The sequence below is a fragment of the Anomaloglossus baeobatrachus genome, chromosome 10 (genome assembly GCF_048569485.1).
Source record: "Anomaloglossus baeobatrachus isolate aAnoBae1 chromosome 10, aAnoBae1.hap1, whole genome shotgun sequence".
Classification (NCBI taxonomy): domain Eukaryota; kingdom Metazoa; phylum Chordata; class Amphibia; order Anura; family Aromobatidae; genus Anomaloglossus; species Anomaloglossus baeobatrachus.
The window spans coordinates 38377338-38400830 of NC_134362.1; the positions used below are offsets into that span (position 1 = coordinate 38377338).

Here is a 23493-nt window from a genome sequence, read left to right on the forward strand (position 1 = left end):
TCTAATCACAGGTACTCTTTAAGTCTCCTCACCTGGAAATACCTGATTAATGTATAGGCAGTATTACTATTACAATGGCCCAGGAAAATACTTTTTATTGTGCTAAATTAAATACTATAATATCAAGTAAAGGAAGGGCTTTCCAGCATCCAAGTCCGTAAATTAAAATTTTCTGTTTATTGGGTATACATTAAAAAAGTATCTTTACAGGTTCCACATTATAAAAACCATGAATGGATGATAATCAGATGGTACGCGTTTCGGACATCTTGTGCCCTTAATCCTAATCCAAGTCTAAGTCTACAAGGGTGAGCTGGATTTTTCTGTGTTTTCTCTATTTCCTCATACTATAATATAAGTATACTGTCAGGGAGATATGAGCTGCTATCATCTTTTACATGCTTAACAACTGGAGAGAAAGGGTTAATTCACGCTGCTGTATGGATGGAGACCAAGAAGAACAAATCCTGGATAGTGATTTATCTGAAACGCGTTTTGGAGTAAAAACAACTCTTTCTTCAGGACAATCACAATGTTTGTTGTGATTGTCTTGAAGAAGGAATTGTTCTTACTCCAAAACGCGTTTCAAATAAATCACTATCCAGGTTCTGTTCTTCTTGGTCTCCATTCCTACGGCAGCCGGAAGAACCCCTTCCATTCAGTCGCTCACCATGTATTTCACTGTGGTGCTGCTGCAGCCGTTTCATGTTTCTTCAATAGTTCTGACTTTCACAACTTTTACACTTGAGCAAGTTTCCTGAGTTTTACACCCTTTCCATGTTAGATAAGACCCTACTTTGTACTATTTGTCTCCCTAGTCGCTCTACTTTCCAACTGTGTGACAGGAGCTGTCTAGTCATAATCAGTAACTGTAATAAGAGTTTCTGGCTCTCAATCCTCTCTCCATGGAAAATGTCAATGTTACTCTCCGTGCGATTTTTTAAGACAGGTAGTTCTGGTAACTGAAACCTAAGCCTCTTCAGAGAACATAGAGTCATATAATTCCAAAGGGGGAAAGGTCTACATGCCCAAAGTAAGGAGAAGAATGCCTGAATTTTCAGATAGAAAGGAACAGGTAGAAAAATAACATTGGCTAAATTATGTATATATTTGGATTAGTGGCAGAATAAATAAATTAAACAAAATACTGGACAAGGACATGTACACTAAACTCTTCTTTTACCTCAGTGATTCGGAATATTAATCTGTAGTTATACTGGACACCATTGGCACCTTCTCTCTCATCCCTCCGTAAGCTTATCGCCACAGGTCCCAGTCTTTCATCAACTCCAAAAAAATTCTGATGTTCTGAAGAAGAAATCATACAAAATTATGTAAAGTGTTCATAAAACACTAACGTGATTAGTAAATAACATATGTTACTGACCTTTTCCATAAAAATACTTTCGGTAATATAGTGCACCCAGGTCTTGGTATTCCACAAAATAGCTGCTATCTCTGATCCTCTCTCTAGCTTCCTCTAATACTGACACAGAAGCATTTGGCCCCCGAACTGGAAAATTGATAAGTGGTGCATGGCGATATGAAACAGAACAAAAATCCCATCCTTGATCTTTTTGGCCTTCTGCTTCTTCTCCTCCTACCTCATTGCGAAAATATGGACAGCTAAGGAGGAGCTCATTGTCTTTTCCATCTCCTGGGTCACCTGGATCTTCTGGGGATGATAAAGATCTTCTAGGTGAAGTATTAGTCCTGATCTGAGAGGCAGCAGATGCCCCACTTCTCACATTTTTTCTGACTTCTGATTCCCTCCTTCGAAAAGGGTCAAACAGTATACTCTGGATGTCATGGTGAGCAAAACTCTTTGGTCGCGGAGCCACAGGATCCCCTTCAGGAGGTTTTTCCTTTATCTCTTGGGCCGATGGCCCTTGGTTGTTTCCAGCCAGCCCAAGCAGTATGAATGGATCTTTAAATCGTGGGGCAGATGGGCTTCCAGATCCTTTATCACGAGGATCGAACTCTGACTCTGAAAGTGAACGTGCTCCACCGTTGTGCTTGCTGTTCCCAGAGGCTATCAAGGACTTAGACTCTCGAGGACTCTTGTGAGGGGAAGATCGAGATGGAGGTTGGCGGAGCTTACGCACAAAGAGGTCATCGGACTGCATCTCATGAGAAGAAACTCATTTATGATATTTAAGAGGTTCCAGGTCTTCAAATATTTTGAAGAACTTCATAAACATAAATTACCTGCGCCTCTCTCTCTATGTATATATATTTATTTTTTTATTTTCCACCTATCCCCCTTTTTGTGTGCTTTTTAGTATGTGCTGTATATTCTTATTTATGTTTAACTGATATGTTTCATTATATTACGTTTCTTGTATATAGCAATTTGATTGTTGTTTCTCATTATGTGTCTGTACAAAGTCAGACTTTGTGTGGTTGTTGCTTTTGTCTTGGTCCTGGTTCCTTTTCTTCTATTTTCACATGCTGTACTACCTGCATTTACTCTACTTTGTCCTTCTTGGTTCCTCTTACTGCTCTCTTATGTTGACCACTTTCTTCTTTCATCCTCTTTTTTTGTTGGTTCATTAAACATATTCACCTTCATGTGCTTTTTATATTTAATCTAGGTTAAAAGTCCACAAAAGCAGTTCAGACCTACAGGAAGAAATAAAGAACATTAAAATTCAGTAAGTTCTTTTTTTTAAGCTTATATTCATATCATTATTTGCTATGGAAACTGTATATTTTGAATTAGGGTCTAAGGGGAAAACGTTTCGCCTTGCGGAGACTGACATACCAATCTGGCTGCCAGTGAGGACACTTATAGCTGCAATGCTCCTCTAGCAGCTATAAGACTCCTCACTGGCAGCCAGATTGATTTGTCAGTCTCCGCAAGGAGGAACGTTTTCCCCTTAGACCTCATTATAGCTTTTCATACAGCCAGATCAGTTACCCATACTTTGCACTGTCAAGGGGCAATCACCCCGAAACACCATGTCTGCAAATTGAGCTTCTTATCTGGCATAAATCCATGTCATATGAAAAAGCTCGTTAAAGGGTCACTTTTGACTTTTAGGATTGATACATCTAATAGGTGGCACCAGAGTTCATCTCCTTCCTCCCTGGAGAGACAATTTGAATATTTTAGATTAAATATGAAGACACTTAAAAGGTTGTCACATAAACAGAAAAAGTGATAAATGTATGATCACTGGGGGTCCGACTGCTAAAAACCACACCAACTCCAATTATGGGAGGTTCAAATCCCCGGCGTCAAAATAGTAGTGCACATGTGTGACCACCGGTCTATAGAAGTGGTGGTCGCACATGCTCACTACCACTCTATTCACACAAGCAACAATGAACCCTCTGTTCTTATGATAACTGAAGATCTCACGAGCTGGTTCCCAGCAAGCATAACTGTATAAACTATTCTGTACATTTTTTTTGCTGTAAAGTCTTTTTAAAATAGAATTTTTCACACTAATCACTGGTTCTTTTATTAAATTCTAACTTCCTGTTGTTTCAGGAAACAACACATGTACATTAACCACAATAGTCAGATCGAGATCCTATCTTTTGTATTGAAGTGTCGAATGAGCCTGTGGAAAGCTCATTGTGAAGGGAGAGGGAGGAGGTGAGCTGTGACATCGATTATTGTGATTGGTAGCTCCTGTGTGATGAGTTGTGTATAGAGGGGTAATCAAAGAAAAAGACTGATGTCACATCCTACCTTTCTAATGTGAACAGGTGCAAACTGCACATGAAATATAGTAACAAAAAGGAGACAGTTGCAAAAATATATGGAACAATGAATATGGGAATATAGACATGCATTACTGCTATGAAAAACATGTAAAAATTGAGATACTTAGCACACAGAAATGGCCAGTTTTATGTGAGCCCAACAGCCAACAACAAAGCGACCTGTTTTTATTGGGTCCCTGCCTACTCTAATGTGTCTTTTTGGGTTAAAAAAAACCCCTCCAATTTATGGGCGGAAAGGAACAAGCAAATAAAGAATTAAAAAATGTATTAAAATCGCATATCTATATTTCCACATGCATTGTTACACATATCTTAACACTACAGAGTGTAACTGTCTGCTTTTTGTGCATAGAGGTGTGACCTGTCATTGTGATACTGCTTCTGATGATAACTAGCCTGCTGAAAACGCTTCAGAAAGTACAGGATATATGTCTAAAGAAAGCCCTAGTGGCAAGTGTGAATATTCCAAGATTATGCATGTTATTATTTTTTTTTTTTTAGAAAGATCATCATATATCTATATTTTATATATATATATATATATATATATATATATATATATATATATATATATATGAGTCCAACAATGTAGACCAGCTCACTCCTGTGAATCACCTGGATCCTCAGCTGACCTGGTTAACTCCGTTGTGCCTGGATCAGGACGTAGGAGTCCATCCATACAAATGTGAACAACAACAAGGCAGAGTCCAGCAATAACGTGAGCAATCCAGGATGCTGTTAAAAAATGTTTTCCTTCTTTTTCTTCATAAATTCATTAAAATATAATGGTCCAAGCAATTCAGAGCAGCATTATCGCAGGCAAATAGCGCAGATAGGACTACGCGTTTCAGCGGTAAAATCCGCCTTATTCACGGTCCAGAATCTGATCTGCTTTCCAAACATAGAACCTTATATACAGTTAGGTCCAGAAATCTTTGGACAGTGACACAATTTTCGCGAGTTGGGCTCTGCATGCCACCACATTGGATTTGAAATGAAACCTCTACAACAGAATTCAAGTGCAGATTGTAACGTTTAATTTGAAGGTTTGAACAAAAATATCTGCTAGAAATTGTAGGAATTGTACACATTTCTTTAAAAACACTCCACATTTTAGGAGGTCAAAAGTAATTGGACAAATAAATCAAACCCAAAAAAAATATTTTTATTTTCAATATTTTGTTGCGAATCCTTTGGAGGCAATCACTGCCTTAAGTCTGGAACCCATGGACATCACCAAACGCTGGGTTTCCTCCTTCTTAATGCTTTGCCAGGCCTTTACAGCCGCAGCCTTCAGGTCTTGCTTGTTTGTGGGTCTTTCCGTCTTAAGTCTGGATTTGAGCAAGTGAAATGCATGCTCAATTGGGTTAAGATCTGGTGATTGACTTGGCCATTGCAGAATGTTCCACTTTTTTGCACTCATGAACTCCTGGGTAGCTTTGGCTGTATGATTGGGGTCATTGTCCATCTGTACTATGAAGCGCCGTCCGATCAACTTTGCGGCATTTGGCTGAATCTGGGCTGAAAGTATATCCCGGTACACTTCAGAATTCATCCGGCTACTCTTGTCTGCTGTTATGTCATCAATAAACACAAGTGACCCAGTGCCATTGAAAGCCATGCATGCCCATGCCATCACGTTGCCTCCACCATGTTTTACAGAGGATGTGGTGTGCCTTGGATCATGTGCCATTCCCTTTCTTCTCCAAACTTTTTTCTTCCCATCATTCTGGTACAGGTTGATCTTGGTCTCATCTGTCCATAGAATACTTTTCCAGAACTGAGCTGGCATGAGGTGTTTTTCAGCAAATTTAACTCTGGCCTGTCTATTTTTGGAATTGATGAATGGTTTGCATCTAAATGTCAACCCTTTGTATTTACTTTCATGGAGTCTTCTCTTTACTGTTGACTTAGAGACAGATACACCTACTTCACTGAGAGTGTTCTGGACTTCAGTTGATGTTGTGAACGGGTTCTTCTTCACCAAAGAAAGTATGCGGCGATCATCCACCACTGTTGTCATCCGTGGACGCCCAGGCCTTTTTGAGTTCCCAAGCTCACCAGTCAATTCCTTTTTTCTCAGAATGTACCTGACTGTTGATTTTGCTACTCCAAGCATGTCTGCTATCTCTCTGATGGATTTTTTCTTTTTTTTCAGCCTCAGGATGTTCTGCTTCACCTCAATTGAGAGTTCCTTAGACCGCATGTTGTCTGGTTACAGCAACAGCTTCTAAATGCAAAACCACACACCTGTAATCAACCCCAGACCTTTTAACTACTTCATCGATTACAGGTTAACGAGGGAGATGCCTTCAGAGTTAATTGCAGCCCTTAGAGTCCCTTGTCCAATTACTTTTGGTCCCTTGAAAAAGAGCAGGCTATGCATTACAGAGCTATGATTCCTAAACCCTTTCTCCGATTTGGATGTGAAAACTCTCATATTGCAGCTGGGAGTGTGCACTTTCAGCCCATATTATATATATAATTGTATTTCTGAACATGTTTTTGTAAACAGCTAAAATAACAAAACTTGTGTCACTGTCCAAATATTTCTGGACCTAACTGTACATCTCACTCCCATCAGGGTAATTACAAACATGTGTGAGAGATTTAAAAACATAAGCTAGAAAAGCAAATCAAACATGTAAGCTATCCGCATATTGATCAATATACAGCATGCATAAGAGTTATAAGGAAAGGATTCAACATTTTGGAGAAAAATACAATCAGAAAATCCAATAACCTGACCATAAAATTATTTTTAAAGTAATACAAAAAGCCTAACACAGTAGTAATAGCCAGCAACATATAATGCAACAATGTATCAATAGTGCATAATGATATCCATACGATTGTTAAAGCCCTGTGGCATGCGGGTCCCCAGCTCAAATATCCACCTACTCTCTCTTGCAAGCACTTTTTTATGAAAATCTCCCCCTCTCAATGTTTTTTTTACATGCTCTATGCCCATAAAAGAAAATCCGCGTAAATCCCCATTGTGTTTTTTTGAAAAATGTCGGGATACTACTGATGCACCAACCATTGGCAAATTGCTAGCATCTGAAAGATGTTTGCGGATTCTGGTTTTAAGGGGGTTCATCGTGCAGCCTACATATTGCATGCGGCATATATTGCAATTAATTAAATAAACTACATTCTCCGTATTACAGTTTATAAAAGAACGAACATTAAACTGTTTTTCATTGGAAATAGATGTAAATATTTTAGACTTATTAGCAAAACTGCAGCACTTACAAATATTAGCACCGCATTTAAAAAATCCTATTGTTTTTAACCAGTTGCTAGGGGCGATTTTGTCTGGATCTTTGAACATGCTAGGTGATAATAATGTAGCTAAGGTTGGGGCTCTTTTTGCCACAAAGGCAATATCATTATTCTCCACAATGTTTTTCAAAATATCATTCTGAGATAATAACGGAAGATATTTTCTGATAATTTTAACAATAGAATTAAACTGAGGACTATAGTTGGTGCTGAAAACTACCCAGATTTTTTGGAGCCAAACTGTCTTTTTTTCTTAGTAGAATCCAACAGCTTAACCCTATCAATGCCTGCTATTTTTTTCTTGGCTCTCTCCAAAGACCAATTGGGATACCCCCTTTTTTTTAAATTGTTACACGTTATTTCAATTTCTTCCTCCAATCTATCACTAGATGTGGTATTCCTTTTTAGTCTAATAAGCTCCCCCACAGGAATATTCTGAATGACATGTTTGGGATGACTAGAGGAAGCCATTAAAATACTATTGCATGCAGTAGGTTTTTTATAGGGAGATATCAAGACCTTGTTGCTATCCAAATCTGCGGTCAATTTTAGGTCCAAGAACTTTGTTGATACCTCATGACCACTACTCATAAATTTTAGATTGAAATCATTCAAATCCAAATAAGAAAAAAAACTTTTCGCAGACGAGAGACTACCCCTCCAGACAAATATCAGATCATCAATAAATCTACCCAGCCAAACAATATTATCCTTGTATGGGTTATCAATGTTAAAAATATAATTTTCCTCCCACACGGACATAACCAGGTTAGCTAGGGAAGGTGAAAACTTAGCGCCCATGCTCACGCCTTGTGTCTGGAGGAAGTATCTCTCATCAAACGAAAAATAATTGTGACCCAAAAGAAACTGAATTGAAGAGACAATAAACTTCTGGATGGAATCCTCGTAATTACTGTATCTGGACAAATAATATGTGATACATCATATCGCGATGTGATGGGGGATAGAGGGATATAACCCCACCACATCGCAAGATAGCCACATATAGTCAGATTGCCAGTGACATTTTTCCATAATCTGTATCATACTTTTGGAATCTTTAAGATGACTTAAGGTCCAGTCACACTAAGCAACTTACCAGCGATCCTAACAACGATAGGGATCGCTGGTAAGTTGCTAGGAGGTTGCTGGTGAGATGTCACACTGCAACGCTCCAGCGATCCCACCAGCAACCTGACCTGGCAGGGATCGCTGGAGCGTGGCTACACAAGTTGCTGGTGAGCTCACCAGCAACCAGTGACAAGCCCCCAGCGCCGCGTGGAAGATGCTGCGCTTGGTAACTAAGGTAAATATCGGGTAACCAACCCGATATTTACCTTGGTTACCACCGCACGGAGCTACACGTGCAGAGAGCAGGGAGCAGCGCACACTGAGCGCTGGCTCCCTGCTCTCCTAGTTACAGCACACATGGGGTTAATTTCCCGATGTGTGCTGTAGCTACATGTGCAGAGAGCAGGGAGCAGCGCACACTGAGCGCTGGCTCCCTGCTCTCCTAGTTACAGCACACATGGGGTTAATTTCCCGATGTGTGCTGTAGCTACATGTGCAGAGAGCAGGGAGCAGCGCACACTGAGCGCTGGCTCCCTGCTCTCCTAGTTACAGCACACATGGGGTTAATTTCCCGATGTGTGCTGTAGCTACATGTGCAGAGAGCAGGGAGCAGCGCACACTGAGCGCTGGCTCCCTGCTCTCCTAGTTACAGCACACATGGGGTTAATTTCCCGATGTGTGCTGCAGCTAAATGTGCACACAGCAGGAGCCGGCACTGACAGTGAGAGCGGCGGAGGCTGGTAACAAAGGTAAATATCGGGTAACCAAGGACAGGGCTTCTTGGTTACCCGATGTTTACATTGGTTACCAGCCTCCGCAGAAGCCGGCTCCTGCTGCCTGCACATTTAGTTGTTGCTCTGTCGCTGTCACACACAGCGATGTGTGCTTCACAGCAGGACAGCAACAACTAAAAAATGGCCCAGGACATTCAGCAACAACCAACGACCTCACAGCAGGGGCCAGGTTGTTGCTGGATGTCACACACAGCAACATCGCTAGCAACGTCACAAAAGTTGTTCGTTAGCAGCGATGTTGCTAGCGATGTTGCTTAGTGTGACGGGGCCTTTGGTGTTAATGGCACTAGGGGTTGAAGATAAAAATCCACCCACTCCCCTAGTTTCTCACTGAATGACCCTATCCCAGACACAATAGGTCTGAGAGGGGGAGGAAAAACCTCTTTATGAACTTTGGGGAGTGAGTGGTATATTGGGACAATCGGTGTTTCACAAAAGATAAACTTCTTAATTCTATCTGAAATAGCACCCATACTGATCCCCTCCTGTAACAGATGTAATAATTCAGAATTAAATGAATTAGTTGGATTTGATGGCAATTCAACATAGGTGCTACTATGTTCCAGATCCAACAAGTTCACTTTCTTGTATAAACCAGCATTGAGAGCTACAACAGCGCCCCCTTGTCCGCCTGGACAACAAGGAGATCGCTGTTTGCTCTCAGCTCATTAATTGCCCTATGTTCAGAAGTACTCAGATTGAATTTAACCTCTTGATGTTCCACCTGGTTGTAAAGAGACACCAACTCACTTTCAATTGTTTCTTGAAAAAAATCAAGGAAAGGAGGTCTCGATTTTACTGGGTAAAATATAGGATTACGAGTCTGAAACCTGTCATTTAAATTCACCCTATGCTCCAGCTCTGTCTCCCCCTCTAGTTGTCTTAGATTGGAGACCGCTACCTGTTCACTAAAATGAATACAATTATTATCCAATGATACACTGGTAGATGATAAATCATTATACACATGAATATTATCCTCATTATAATGAACTTTTAGGGTCAAATTGCGTGCAAATCTATTGATATCAACAATAATGTCAAATAAATTGAATTTTTTGACTGGAGAGAAACATAGTCCTTTAGACAAAAGTCCAATTTGTGAATCTGCTATAATATAATAGGATATAAATATATCCTATCTGCGCTATTTTCCTGCGATAATGCTGTTCTGAATTGCTTGGACCATTATATTTTAATGAATTTATGAATAAAAAGAAGAAAAAATTTTTAACAGCATCCTGGATTGCTCACGTTATTGCTGGACTCTGCCTTGTTGTTGTTCATATATATATATATATATATATATATATATATATATATATATATACACATGCACACACATATATATTTATATATATATATATAAATATTTATATACATATATATATATATATGTATATCTATCTATGTATATACCGTATTTTTCGGACCATAAGACGCACTTTTTTTCCCCCAAATGTTGGGGGAAAGTTGGGGGTGCGTCTTATGGTCTGACTATAGGGCTGCGGCTGGGAATGAGGGTGCTGCGGGTCATCGGGGGCACGAGCAGGCAGCAGCAGCGCCTGCCGTGACCACGTGGGCCCGCTCATTACATATGCACGCCCATCCTCCCGCCCATCTCTCAGCGCTGAAGTCGGCACTGACAGATGGGTGGGAGGACGAGCGGGGACGCGCGCATAGCAAAGAGCCGGCCGCATGATCACCCCTGGCAATTACAGCCTGGAGTGATCATGTGCGGCTGTATTCACTGCCCCCCGCGCGTCATTACCAGCGCGGGGTGCAGTGAATCAGTGTACAGTACTCACCCGTCCCCGTGTGTGGAGCCGCCCCCCTGCTGCACGCGATGTCTTCCTGTCTGTGCCGGTCAGCTGATCTGTGCTGAGCTGGTCAGCTGATCGGCACAGACAGGAAGACATCGCGATGCAGCAGGGGAACGGCTCCACACACACAGGTCAGTGGCGCACAGAGGAAGATGTGATCGGTGCTGCAGGGAGTGAGGAAAAGGTGAGTATAAACGTTTATTTTTTTCTCTGTGCTATAGGATACAGGCCATATACCAGGATGGTATATGAGCACGATGGAGGCATATAGCAGGATGGGAGTATATGAGCAGGCAGGATGGGGGTATATGAACAGGATGGGGGGTATGTGAACAGGATGGGGGGTATATGAACAGGATGGGGGTATATGAACAGGATGGGAGTATATGAGCAGGCAGGATGGGGGTATATGAACAGGATGGGGGTATATGAACAGGATGGGAGTATATGAGCAGGCAGGATGGGGGTGTATGAAGAGGATGGGGGTATATGAACAGGATGGGAGTATATGAACAGGATGGATGGGGGAATATGAGCAGGATGGATGGGGGGTATATCAATAGGATGGGGGTATATCAATAGGATCGGGGTATATGAACAGGATGGGGTATATGAACAGGATGGGAGTATATGAGCAGGATGGGGGAGTATGAGCAGGATGCTGGTATAGGAGCAGGATTGGGGTTTATAGCAGGATCATATACAAGGCAGGAGGATCATTACCAGGATGGGGTACCGTAGTAGAGAATTTGGGGACATTACCCCCATAACAGTGTGTCATGACCACATTTTTTGCTTAAAGTTTTATTTTCCCATTTTCCTCCTCTAAAACCAGGGTGCGTCTTATAGTCTGGTGCGTCTTATAGTCCGAAAAATACGGCATATATATGTGTGTGTATATGTATGTATATATATATATATATATATATATATATATATATATATATATATATATATATATATATACTGATATGTGTAGGAATATGTAAATTGACTACATTTAATAAAAAATTTAAAAAAAAAGTCACACAAAGACCTGATTTAATCAATATGTACATTTCTGACTATAGCCTCTCTTTAAGTGCATGGTCAGCTTATTGGTGGTTTTACATGTTGTATTCTTTGCAAAAATGTCACAGTATGGCTATGTGCGCATGCTGCGTTTTTTTGACGCTGCGTTTTTGTGCGTTTTTGGCCGCTAAAAACGCAAAACGCACCTGCGTCGAAAAAACGCATAAAAAAAGCATGCGTTTTTACCGCGATTTGGTGCGTTTTTGGCTGCGTTTTGCTGCGTTTTTGATCTTTGCGTTTTGCTGCGTTTTTCCAATGCATTGCATGGGCGGAAAACGCAGAAAAACGCAGGAAAGAATTGACATGTCCATTTTTTTTTTCAAGTTCAAAAACGCAGCTTAAAAAAACAGTTGTGTGCGGACAGCAAAAATGAAAACTCATAGACTTTGCTGGGGAAGCAAAGTCATGCAGTTTGAGGCCAAAAACGCACCCGAAAAACGCGCAAAAACGCCGCGAAAAACGCACTGTGCGCACATAGCCTATAGCTGCTTTTTTGACAAAACTATGTGGTCAAAAGTTGTCTGTAACTTAATAGGAACATATGAAATCGTCTGCAAATAATGTTTTTGTGTCATTTATTCCACACTATTTAGTGTTTTGTTGTTTTTTTTCCAAACCGCATATTCAAGTTGGAATTTTTTTTCCATGCATTTTCCCATAAGCTGCTTTATAAAAAAAAATCATGAAATAATAGTATGTATGTATAGAAAATAACCATGAAAACCACCCATTTTTTTTTTATCAATCACAAAAATTGCTAACTAATGGCTCATTGATTATTGTATTTGCACCTTTTCTTGTGTGTTTTTTTTTTTACATTTTCCCTATGTTTTTAATTTGCACCTTTTTAAAAGTCTATTATATTTATACTGTATGCTTGCCTTTTTTTTGTGTGTTTTTTTTATGTTTGCAGTGTGGGTGTAGCATGGGCTTCCAGATTATTTCCTGTGGTTCATAAGTTGCTTTTCAAAAAGATGCTACATTTTCTCAAAAATGTTATTCCAGTCGCCCTCTGGAATGGTTTTATGTTCGTCTGAAATGTTGCCTTAGGGTAACCCTCGACTCTACTCTCTCCTTCACGCCACACACCCAAGCTCTCTTCACCTCCTGCCGACTACAACTCAAAAATATCTCCCAAATGTGTGCATTCTTTAACCAAGAATCAGCAAAAGCACTAGTGCATGCCCTTATCATCTCCCGCCTCGACTACTGCAACCTGCAATTCTGTAGCCTCCCTTCTAACACTCCTGCACCCCTACAATCCATCCTAAAATCTGCCTCCCAATTAAATCACCTCTCCCCTCTCTATTTTCCAGCCTTGCCACTCTGCCAATCCCTTCACTGGCTTCCCATTGTCCAAAGACTCCAGTTCAAAACACTAACCATGACCTACAGAGCCATCCACAACCTGTTTCCTCTATACATTTGTGATCTAGCCTCCCGATACCTACCTGCACGCAACCTCAGATCCTCACAAGATCTCCTTCTCTTCTCCCCCCCCTCTTATCTCCTCTTCCCACAATCGCACACAAGATTTCTCCCGTGCTTCCCCCATACTCTGGAACACTCTACCCCAACATGTCAGACTCTCACCTACCATGGGAAGCTTCAAAAGGAACCTGAAGACCTACCTCTTCCGACAAACTTACAACCTACAATAACCCGCAGTCCACTACACCCATCTCCTGTAGACTGTGAGCCCTCGTGGGCAGGGTTCTCTCTCCTCCTGTACCTGTCTGTTTTGTATTTCTCGTAATTATTGTACGTATATTTTATGTTTATCCTTTTCCCTTGTAAAGCGCCATGGAATAAATAGTGCTAAATAATAAATATTAATAATGGTAATTTTTATTTTGTGGAAAACTCATGAGCTACATGGACCATTTTGAAGAACTTGGCACAATAAATGTCAATGAATACCACAAAATGAAAAAAGAAAAGTCACAAACAAGTGAAGAATCTAGCCCTATAAGTAAAGGAAGCCTTACTGCGACTAAAGTGCATATATGCTGCCCCATGTATAGGTAGCACAGTGAAGCTATAGGACTGCAATCCTAGTTGCCACATTGGCTCAGAGTATGCTGTGAATAAGGACTACTGAAAGAATAAACCGGAGAGTTGACTTATGAATCCGATGTATTTACGCCTTTTCCTGCTTTCTCCCTCACAAGGAGCTGGGGGAGATAGGGAGAGTGGTGAAAAAAATAGTGATGACCTAAGTTTTGTCAGCACTAGAGATGAGCAGACCCGTTGAAGTTCGGTTCGGCGAAATTAAGTTCAGTTTGTGCCCTGAACTTCACCTGAAGCCCAATAGAAGTCACTAATTGGGCATTTTGGGTCTCTGTCTATATTCAGCCAACCATAAGCAGATGACTTACGGCGACTGAGTTTTTTCAGTTTTTTGGGGAGTGCACACTACATCTGTTCATGCTGTTAACCCCCTGCAAGCGGATCACACTGGGCTGAGCACTGAGCATACCCGAGCACAGCGATGCTCATGTGAGTGGTCATCATTCCTAAAGCACCCGATCTCCAAAATTGAACTCAACCGGATATTTAAAAAAGTTCAGTTTATGACTCGGACTTGACCTGAACCCCATTGGAAATCAGTAATTGGACAATTCTGGTCTCCACTCACATGCCACCAGCCATAAACAGATCTCTTCTGAGGTGGATGGGTGGGGTTTTTCCATTTTTTTTGGGTTACACACTACATACGATCACGCTGTTGTTACCCCCAGTGCGAGCCGATCAAACACTGCAAGCAGCTCGCACTGGGCTGAGCACCGAGCGTACCCGAGCACAGCAATGCTCATGTGAGTGGTCAGCATACGTAAAGCACCCGATCTCTGAACTCAAACTCAACTGGACTTTTAAAAAAGTTCAGTTTATGACTCGAACTTGACATAAACCTCATTGGAAATCAGTAATTGGACAGTTCTGGTTTCCACTCACATGCCACCAGTCATAAACAGATCTCTTCCAAAGTGTATAGTCGTGGGTTTTCCATTTCTTTATTTTTGGGGTGCACACGACATCTGATCACGCTGTTGTTTCCCCCAATGTGAACGGATCAAACACTGCAAGCGGCTCACACTGGACTGAACATTGAGTACCTGAGCACAGTGATGCTCCCGCAAGTGAAGTTCATACGGAAAGCTTCTGGACTCAAACTGTATTTTCATAGAAGTCCAAACACCGAAAATCAAACCTAGGGTTCGCTCATCTGTAGTCAGCCCCCTCTGGTACAGACAGTGATTGGCTAGAATAGTTACCTATCAACGTGCCATGTCATCATAATTGCCCAGTAAACAGAGACCGGCGTAGTACCAGGGAAATGTTCATAGCTGAGCAGCATTGGATTGATAATGTATCGCACTATAGTTGATCTTTGCAAGCTGTTTTTTTCTTTTTAATCATGGGGTTAGGAACCACTTTACACCCAACAGTAACCAAGTAAAGACAGCCCTGACCATATAAGAATAAAATCTAAAAAATTCTATTAATAATTATACATGGCTAGTGGGTCTCCCGCCATCAAAATCTTCAGTTTTTCATCAAAACAGTATAACAAAGCGGAATAATGTCAGAATAGTCTAGGTTGGGGTCTCTAATATGATGATTACAAAGTTCCAACTCTTGGATCATTTTTCATTTCCATTGCGATAAACATGGTGATGACATATTTCCTTCTGTTTTCTGTTAGAGAACAATATTAGGTTCTGCTTTAATTACATATACAGTGTGAAAATAATGAACGCAGGTCTGGGAACTGTTAGGTTCTGTTCACATGTCCAGTGTTGAAAAAACAAAAACGGAGATATTGCAAAATGAGCAAAAACGGATGAAAAACGGAAATTAATGTTTCCGTTTTAGAACAGATCTTTTTTTTTTTAAAATAAAACAAAACTAATCTATTTAAAAACACTTTTGTTTCCGCTTCGCATCCATTTTATTCCATTTGGCCATATGCTGTATTAAAAAAAATGAATCTATTATTTAATGAAATAACATATGAATATCCTTTATGATTAGTGATGGGTGGTCCCAGACTGTAAAAAAAAAAAAAGTGTCTGACTACAACCAATCATAAACCCTGTTTGCGGGTCACTATCTTGCTATGCAAATAGATTAATTAAAAAAAAATTGGCATAGGGTCCCCCCGTATTATGATACCCAGCACAGATAAAGACCATGGCTACAGGCTGCAGCCCCCAGCTGTTCACTTATCCTGGCTGTGTATTAAAATAAGTGGAACCGTATGCTGCTGGGTTTTTTTAATTATTTAAATAAATACTTTTAAAAACTGGCGTGCGTTCCCCCACTATTTTGATACCCAGCCATGATAAAACCTGACAGCTGGGGGCTGGTATTCTCAGACTGGGGAAGCCCATAGTTATTGGGCCCCCAGCCTAAAAATAGCAGCCTGCAGCTGCCTGGAATTGCCACATCCATTCGATGTGACAATCCCAGAACTTTGCCTGGCTCTTCCTAATTGCGCTGGGGGCACATCTGAATGCAACCAATCACAAACAGACTTACGGCACTCACCAAACTGCAATGTGAAAAGGTGCATAACTGAACATGACGTAAAATTACAAAAAAGAGACAGTTTGCACACTGAAATGCTAAAGCAAGAAAACCATGAATGTATGAATATAGATATGCATGACTGCTAAAGAAAATGTAAGAAAAATTAGATATTTAATATACAAAAATGGCTTTTTTCTATCTGCCCAGTCGCCACGTCATGGCATATCTCGTAACTGGGTACCTACTCTATAATCCTTTAGCATTTCAGAGTGCAAACTGTCTCTTTTTTCGTAATTTTATGTCTTGTTCAGTTTTGCACCTGTTCACATTGCAGTTTGGTGAGTGACGTCAGTCTTTCTGTTTAGATTAATGGGGGTCATGCCTTCTGACCGTGCACCCCTCCCCCACTAGCCACAGGTGATTTTATCCTGTATAGCAGGTTCATACTTGCCCAAACACAGGAGATTTTTAAACCCATAGAGAGGCTTCAATATAGAGTAGGTACCCAGTTACGAGACAATATGCTGCGACGTGGTGACTGGGCAGATATACGGGCCATTTTTGTATTCTAAATATCTAATTTTTCTTAGATTTTCCTTGGCAGTAATGCATATCTATAATACATTCATGGTTTTCATGCTTTTGCATTCCAGAGTGCAAACTGTCTCTTTTTTTGTAACCAATCACAGACGCCAGGACTACCAGTGGGGGCAGTGAATATGTATTAACAATAATCAGCGGCCCCGGAAGTGGAATGAGCAGCTGCGGGAGCAGTTACAGCTGCGCCGCAGACACAGTAAGTATAGCACACTTGCTCCAATCCCCCTATGCCCTCTACCACCATTTTTAAGTGCCAGATTCTGGTTCCCATAGACTTATATGGGGACCAGTATTCGGCCAGATATTCAGGATCAATCCTGTATTTTTTTAATCCAGTTAGATCTGCCGGTTATCTGCGAGCCCGCCATCACTATTTATGATCCATTTCTCTTAGATTACAATGTTAAAAAAACTGATATGTTTGCTAACAAATTTCTTGGACGAACAAAACTTTTGTGCGTGCTGCATTTCTTTTTAGCTAAAAAATGGATAACAATTAGAAAGGAGGCAAATGGAACTCATTTTATGACATATCCCTTCCCACTTAATTGCTTTTATTTCCTTTTTATGATCTCAAAAGCTAGAATACCTACTGGACATGTAAACAGAACCTAATGTTTAAACGGACAAAATTAATTGAAAACATTAAAAAAATGGTCTTCCCTATACATTTACAATGATTGATTATCTGTACATAAGATTCGATTAACCAAGTTCCTTCGCTTATCAATCAATAGGCAATTTTTAGATTTGAAGCTCAAAATTGTTCATTTGATGTTCGTTAGTAATTTCTTACAATTCGAAAATTATATTTGCAAACTAAGAATCAAAAAGTTGTCAAATGCATAATGTAAGACTCCGTTACAAAAAATAATACACAAGAAAAACACTGAGATGAAATGTGGCATATATGGAAATGACAAAAAATATACCTATACAAAAAAATAGATGATATATATAGAAATAACCAAAAATGTAAAAAATATACATAGCAAAACAAAAATAGTATTTTTCATTAAGGTGCAAACTAATCTGATACAACTGCTAAGAAAATAAGACTACAGAAGAAAACTGTTATATCAAGCAAGAGAAGCGTGAAAAAAAAAGAAAAAGGAAAATTACCTTGAAATAGAACATCAGTCTTGTATGTCAAGCAGAGACACACTAAAGCGCGAATGCTCGTGACAGAGGAAAAAACACCAAAAGCTTGTGGTTTATGTGCTGTATAGAGGAACTGAAATTATAGAGACTAATAAAAAAAGGAACCAAAATAATGAAGCTTGCATAAGTAAAGCCATAAAACTAAGCTGACAAGTAATGTGCACCGTGGCAATACACCAGGTATGGGTTCCCATAGGTCAGTGTTCCCCAACTCCAGTCCTCAAGAGCCAACAACAGATCATATTTTCAGGATGTCCTACGTATTACATAGGTGATAATTTCATCATCTAGGAATTCCTGAAAACATGATCTCTTGGTGGCTCTTGAGGCCTGGAGTTGGGAAACACTCTATTAGGTTCTGCTCTGCTTCACGTCTCCAGACCCCATATGCCACATAAAAAGTGAAAAAAAAAGATCTTGGGTATGTTCTGTGCATGCCACAATATAAATGACCGTTCGGTGCTGACTGAGCCGATATGAGGACACTCTTAAGGCCGCTTTACACGCAACGACATCGCTAACGAGATATCGTTGGGGTCACGGAATTCGTGACGCACATCCGGCCTTGTTAGCGACGTCGTTGCATGTGAGACGCATGAACAACCGTTAACGATCAAAATTACTTACCTTATCGTTGATCGTTGACACGCCGTCCATTTTCCAAATATCGTTGCTGTTGCAGGACGCAGGTTGTTCATCGTTCCTGCGGCAGCACACATCACTTCGTGTGACACCGCAGGAACGAGGAACATCACCGTACCTGCGGCTGCCCGCAATGAGGAAGATAGGAGGTGGGCGGGATGTTCGTCCCGCTCATCTCTGCCCCCCGCTTCTATTGGTCGGCCACTTAGTGACGTCGCTGTGATGCCGAACAAACCATCCCCTTAGAAAGGAGACGGTTCGCTGGCCACAGCGACGTCACAGGGAAGGTAAGTATGTGTGACGGGGCCTAACAATATTGTGTGCCACGGGCAGCGATTTGCCCGTGACGCACAAACGACGGGGGCTGGTACGCTCGCTAGCGATTTCGCTAGCGAGATCGCAGCATGTAAAGTGGCCTTTAGTCTGAGTGGACAAAGATTTCCGCAACTCTTCGTACTATTGCCTGGTCAAGACTGGAGATGTTTCTCCACCATTACTGGTTGTCCTGGTAGCAGAGCTCCTAACACTCCTGACTTTTTATATAGTAACATAGTTTGTTGGGCTAAAAAAAAAAGACCAGTTCAGCCTGTTCTCTTACAATGTTGATCCCGAGGCAATTCAATCCTGTTCTGAAAGAGAGTTCCATAGTCTAACTGCTCCTACAGTAAAGAACCCTTTCTATGATGGTGTGGAAAGTTCCTACAAACCTCTTTGTTATCTTCTTGGGTAAAACTAGATTGTAAGAGAAATTTCTGCAATGACTTAATATATTTATGCATATTTATTAGATCATTCCTCAGCCATCTTTTTTTTCAAACCTTAATTTTTATAATTGTTACTTTGGTTACCCACCTTTGAACCCACTTAAAGAGAGTCTGTCATGCCCAAAATACTAACTAAGACAGGTATGTTGGGACTTAGTGCCTTTAAAAACCATAACGAATGGTGGCTGCAGACCGAAGGCAGTGATGAGAATTGGTAATGATCGTATGTGATCATGGCTAGGATTCTTCAGTGTCCGTGAGGAGGTGCAGAGTCGCTAATTGTCAGCGCTCAACTCAATCATCTCTGCACAGATACTGCAGCCGGGCTCACTTAGTGCCACTGTCGGCCCTCATTACCGGCCCTGGTCGGCGGCTGTCGCTTAGTTCAAGACTATTTTTACCAACGTCACTAGTAGGTATACTACATACCTTTATAAAGTCGCACTACCCTGAAGAAGATTCCGAAACGCGTTGGGTTGCGGTGGCGTCTGGTCTGTTGAGGTCTCACCATGAGTAAGTAAACTATTTAATGTTAAAATGTCCACATGTGTTTTTCACTGGGAGTTACTATCCACATGTTTGGGCTCACTCTGCAGTTGCATCTCATGGTGATTCCTCTGGCCTGACTGTCCCTATGTGTGCTCTGGGCTTTTATCTTTTTACCTGGCTCTACATTTAATCATGTGTAATCCCCTGGATCACTGTCTCTGGTGTGATTTTACCTGGATCTTTTGTACCTAATAAAGATTGTTTATACTTTTTGCATCTGACCCAGTTTGAAGTGTTTTCTTTTAACATCTGACACAGGGTATCTTTTCCTCCCTCCTTGTTCTCTGGTTTAGTATACCTTTATAAATGTATTGGTTAGCACATTTGGAGGTGATAGACTCTCTTTCAAGGGAATCTGTCAAGTGATTTTCTAGTACAATACTAATAGCATCCTGAAATATGGCTTGGTCATCTCTTTCAGGATAGGTAACTTTCATTGCTGTAGCTTCTCCGGTTGTGTTGCTGTAAGCCCCGTAGAAGTCAGCGTTGTGCTCCGACTAGTCAAGCATACGTAAATCCAAACTGAATAGTCACTGCTCCCCGTACCCATAATCCCTCCCACCCCTCAGCAGGGAAAATAAATAACAGTGAAGATTTTTACTATCACTGACACCGGCACCGAGAGGTGGGGGGAATATGAGCATGGGGAGCAGTGCATATTTAAGTTGCATGTACATACACTTGACTAGCTGGCGCACAACGCTGAATTCTCGAACTGCAAGACAACCGGAGAAGCTATAGCAATAAAAGTTACTGATCCTGAAAGAGCTGCCCAAGCCCTATTTCAGGATACCATTGGTATTGTACTAGAAAATCACCTGACAGATTGCCTTTAAGTTCTAATAGGTATTTCTTGTACACCGACGCCTAAAACCCATTTCACAAGGTTTCATGTGAAACACTTTTGTATATCTCGTATAAGATAATTTTTACATTTTGTTAGTGGATGAGTTGTTTTTATAAATGACAAATGTTCAAGTTGACCAAACCCCACTAATATCGATGGGACTTGCTACCATTTGAGATGTATGTGTCACGGCTATCTCTCTGCATTATGAGACTAGTGACAGATTTAGGACTTGAGAGTTATTTTCCATTCTTGACTCTCAATATGAATGTGTTTTCCTTTCATTTGGCAGTTGTAGAGTTAATGTCAGTATTCCTTGACGGCAAGCAGGCTAATTACCAGCTCAGGTGTTTGAGGTTTGGGACCACTCCCAGTCTCTTAATATACCTTCTGCTATCAGCAGAGGGTGCCGGTTATTCTCTTTGCCATTTGGATGCTGGGCCAGGAGCTGGAAGGGGCTGCTGAAAACCCTCTGTTGAAGTAGCTTTGGTGGCTGCAGTCTTGGTGCTGACTGCAGCAGTCTGTTGTTGTGTTCCCCCCTGTCTGTCTTCCTTCCCTGGTGTGTAGTTCGGTGCAGCAGTGGGGCTAGCATCCTTCATCTTCCCACTCCCTTGCCAGGGACTATTGTAGGGTCGTTGCAGGGCTTCAGGTTCCTGCTCGTTGACAGGTGAGGAACCTGTATAGGGACTTGCTAGGAGTGCAGGGTACAGCGGCAGGTAAGTGGCGGAGCTATCCATCTTCCCTCTCACTAATCCTTGGGCTCTCCTTTGTTAAAGTGTCCCCGGTGCACCCCTTGTTTGTTGTGGTGTAACCCCTCTTGTGTGTTTTGACTCATTCAAGACTCTCCCCTAGTGCGCGCCATGACAGTATGGGGGCCAACCACTGCCAGAGGTGTCTGAAAACGCGTTTCTCTCCTCTCCCAAGTAAAAACACAAATGCTGAGCTTAGCATCCATGAGTATGGGAAGTCAGAAGGGATGAAGGACAACAGCTATCTCGTGTACATAGGTTTCATTTGCAGACAGGGAATGTCATAGCATCATTTGGACCTCTCGTAGTGCAGGAAGGTAACATAAGTGAGTTGGAAAATTGTTTTAAGATTATGGAACAAAAATTTTCCTTACATCTTTTCTAAAGCGGGCTTTACACGCTACGAAATATCTAACGAGATGTCGTCGGGGTCACGTCGTAAGTGACGCACATCCGGCATCGTTAGTGATATCGTAGTGCGTGACAGCTATGAACGAGCAGAAATACTCACCTTCTCTATAATCATTGACACGTTGCTCATTTTCTAAAAATCGAACTTCCTGTTGTTCATCGTTCCTGAGGCAGCACACGTCGCTCCGTGTGACACCCCGGGAATGATGAACTGCAGCTTACCTGGGTCCCGCCGGCAATGCGGAAGGAAGGAGGTGGGCGGGGTGTTTACGTCCCGCTCATCTCCGCCCCTCCGCTTCTATTGGCCAGCCGCTGTGTGACATCGCTGTGACGCCGAACGACCCTCCTCTTTCAGGAAGTGGATGGATGTTCGCCGCCCACAGCGAGGTCATTTGGAAGGTAAGTACGTGTGATGGGGGGTTACAGCATTGTGCGACACGGGCAACAAATTGCCCATGCCGCACAAACGATGGGGGCGGGTGCGATCGCAAATGTGATCGCACGATTAATTGTAACGTGTAAAGCAGCCCTTAGACTCTCATTCCAGCCCTGTACTTTATTTATCCAGTGTGACTTAATTTACAGCAAGGTAAATATTACTGTCACACCTGTTATAACATGTTGTACTTGTTACCTCTTTTTCTTCCTTTTCCTCTTTCGGCTAAATTACATCATGATTTGTTCTAAAGAGGAAGCTCTGTATACGTTATATACACAAACCACTGTTAAAAGCTGGAACATACAGAAGTACAAATTATACCACAATTAGTCAACTAAGAGTTCATTGCAGCGCTCCAGGCAGAACAAAACTACAAAGAAAGAAGCTACAGAACGAACAAAAAAGTCTTCAAAGCAAAGTGTGACCAATGGCGAAGATAACATCAGAGAAATTGTGATTACCAGAAAGGCGAAGGAAGGACAATGTTCCATTATTTTCTACGTGCAGAGCTCAAATTGCTGAAATACATTCAATTTTTACGACAAAATGTGTTTTTTTTCCATTTTTAAGCAGTGATGAGTATCCCGAATGCAAAATCTTGTTTTATGATGATTCGAGAATGCATTAAAAGAAATATTAAGCTGACCATAGAAATGCGATAGTATATCTTACATGGCTATCATCAAATAAGGTCATCTTCCGTACCAATTTTATATATCCTCCACCTTATACCTTTATCTTTTCATTGTAGAGCGCAAAAGGAAAAATAGTCCTTTCTGGCATTTTGTGTACATACAGCATGCTCTATGTGAAATAGGTTTGCAGATTTTTTGATAAGCTTTCTTTCTTAAAAAGGTTATCCACTACATTAACATTGATGGTCTATCCTTACGGGTACTTTGCACACTACGACATCGCAAGCCGATGCTTATGATGCCGAGCGCGATAGTACCCGCCCCCGTCGCAGCAGTGATATCTTGTGATCACTGCCGTAGCGAACATTATCGCTACGGCAGCTT

General features: G+C 41.3%; 1 protein-coding gene across 4 annotated transcripts in view; it reads right to left on the reverse strand.

Moving 5' to 3' along the window:
• Nucleotides 1–23493, reverse strand: part of SIPA1 (signal-induced proliferation-associated 1) — a 134967-nt gene that overhangs the window by 51419 nt on the left and 60055 nt on the right. For 3 of the 4 annotated variants that reach the window (XM_075326200.1, XM_075326199.1, XM_075326202.1), the window contains exons 2-3: nt 1388–2622; nt 1184–1308 (exon numbers count right to left, since the gene is read on the reverse strand). In XM_075326200.1, coding sequence (XP_075182315.1) covers nt 1184–1308; nt 1388–2126 — 864 coding nt within the window. In that variant the 5' untranslated portion in view covers nt 2127–2622. Of the gene's footprint in view, nt 1–1183; nt 1309–1387; nt 2623–18034; nt 18080–23493 lie in introns of those variants that run through there. The other variant, XM_075326201.1, reaches the window with a different exon arrangement.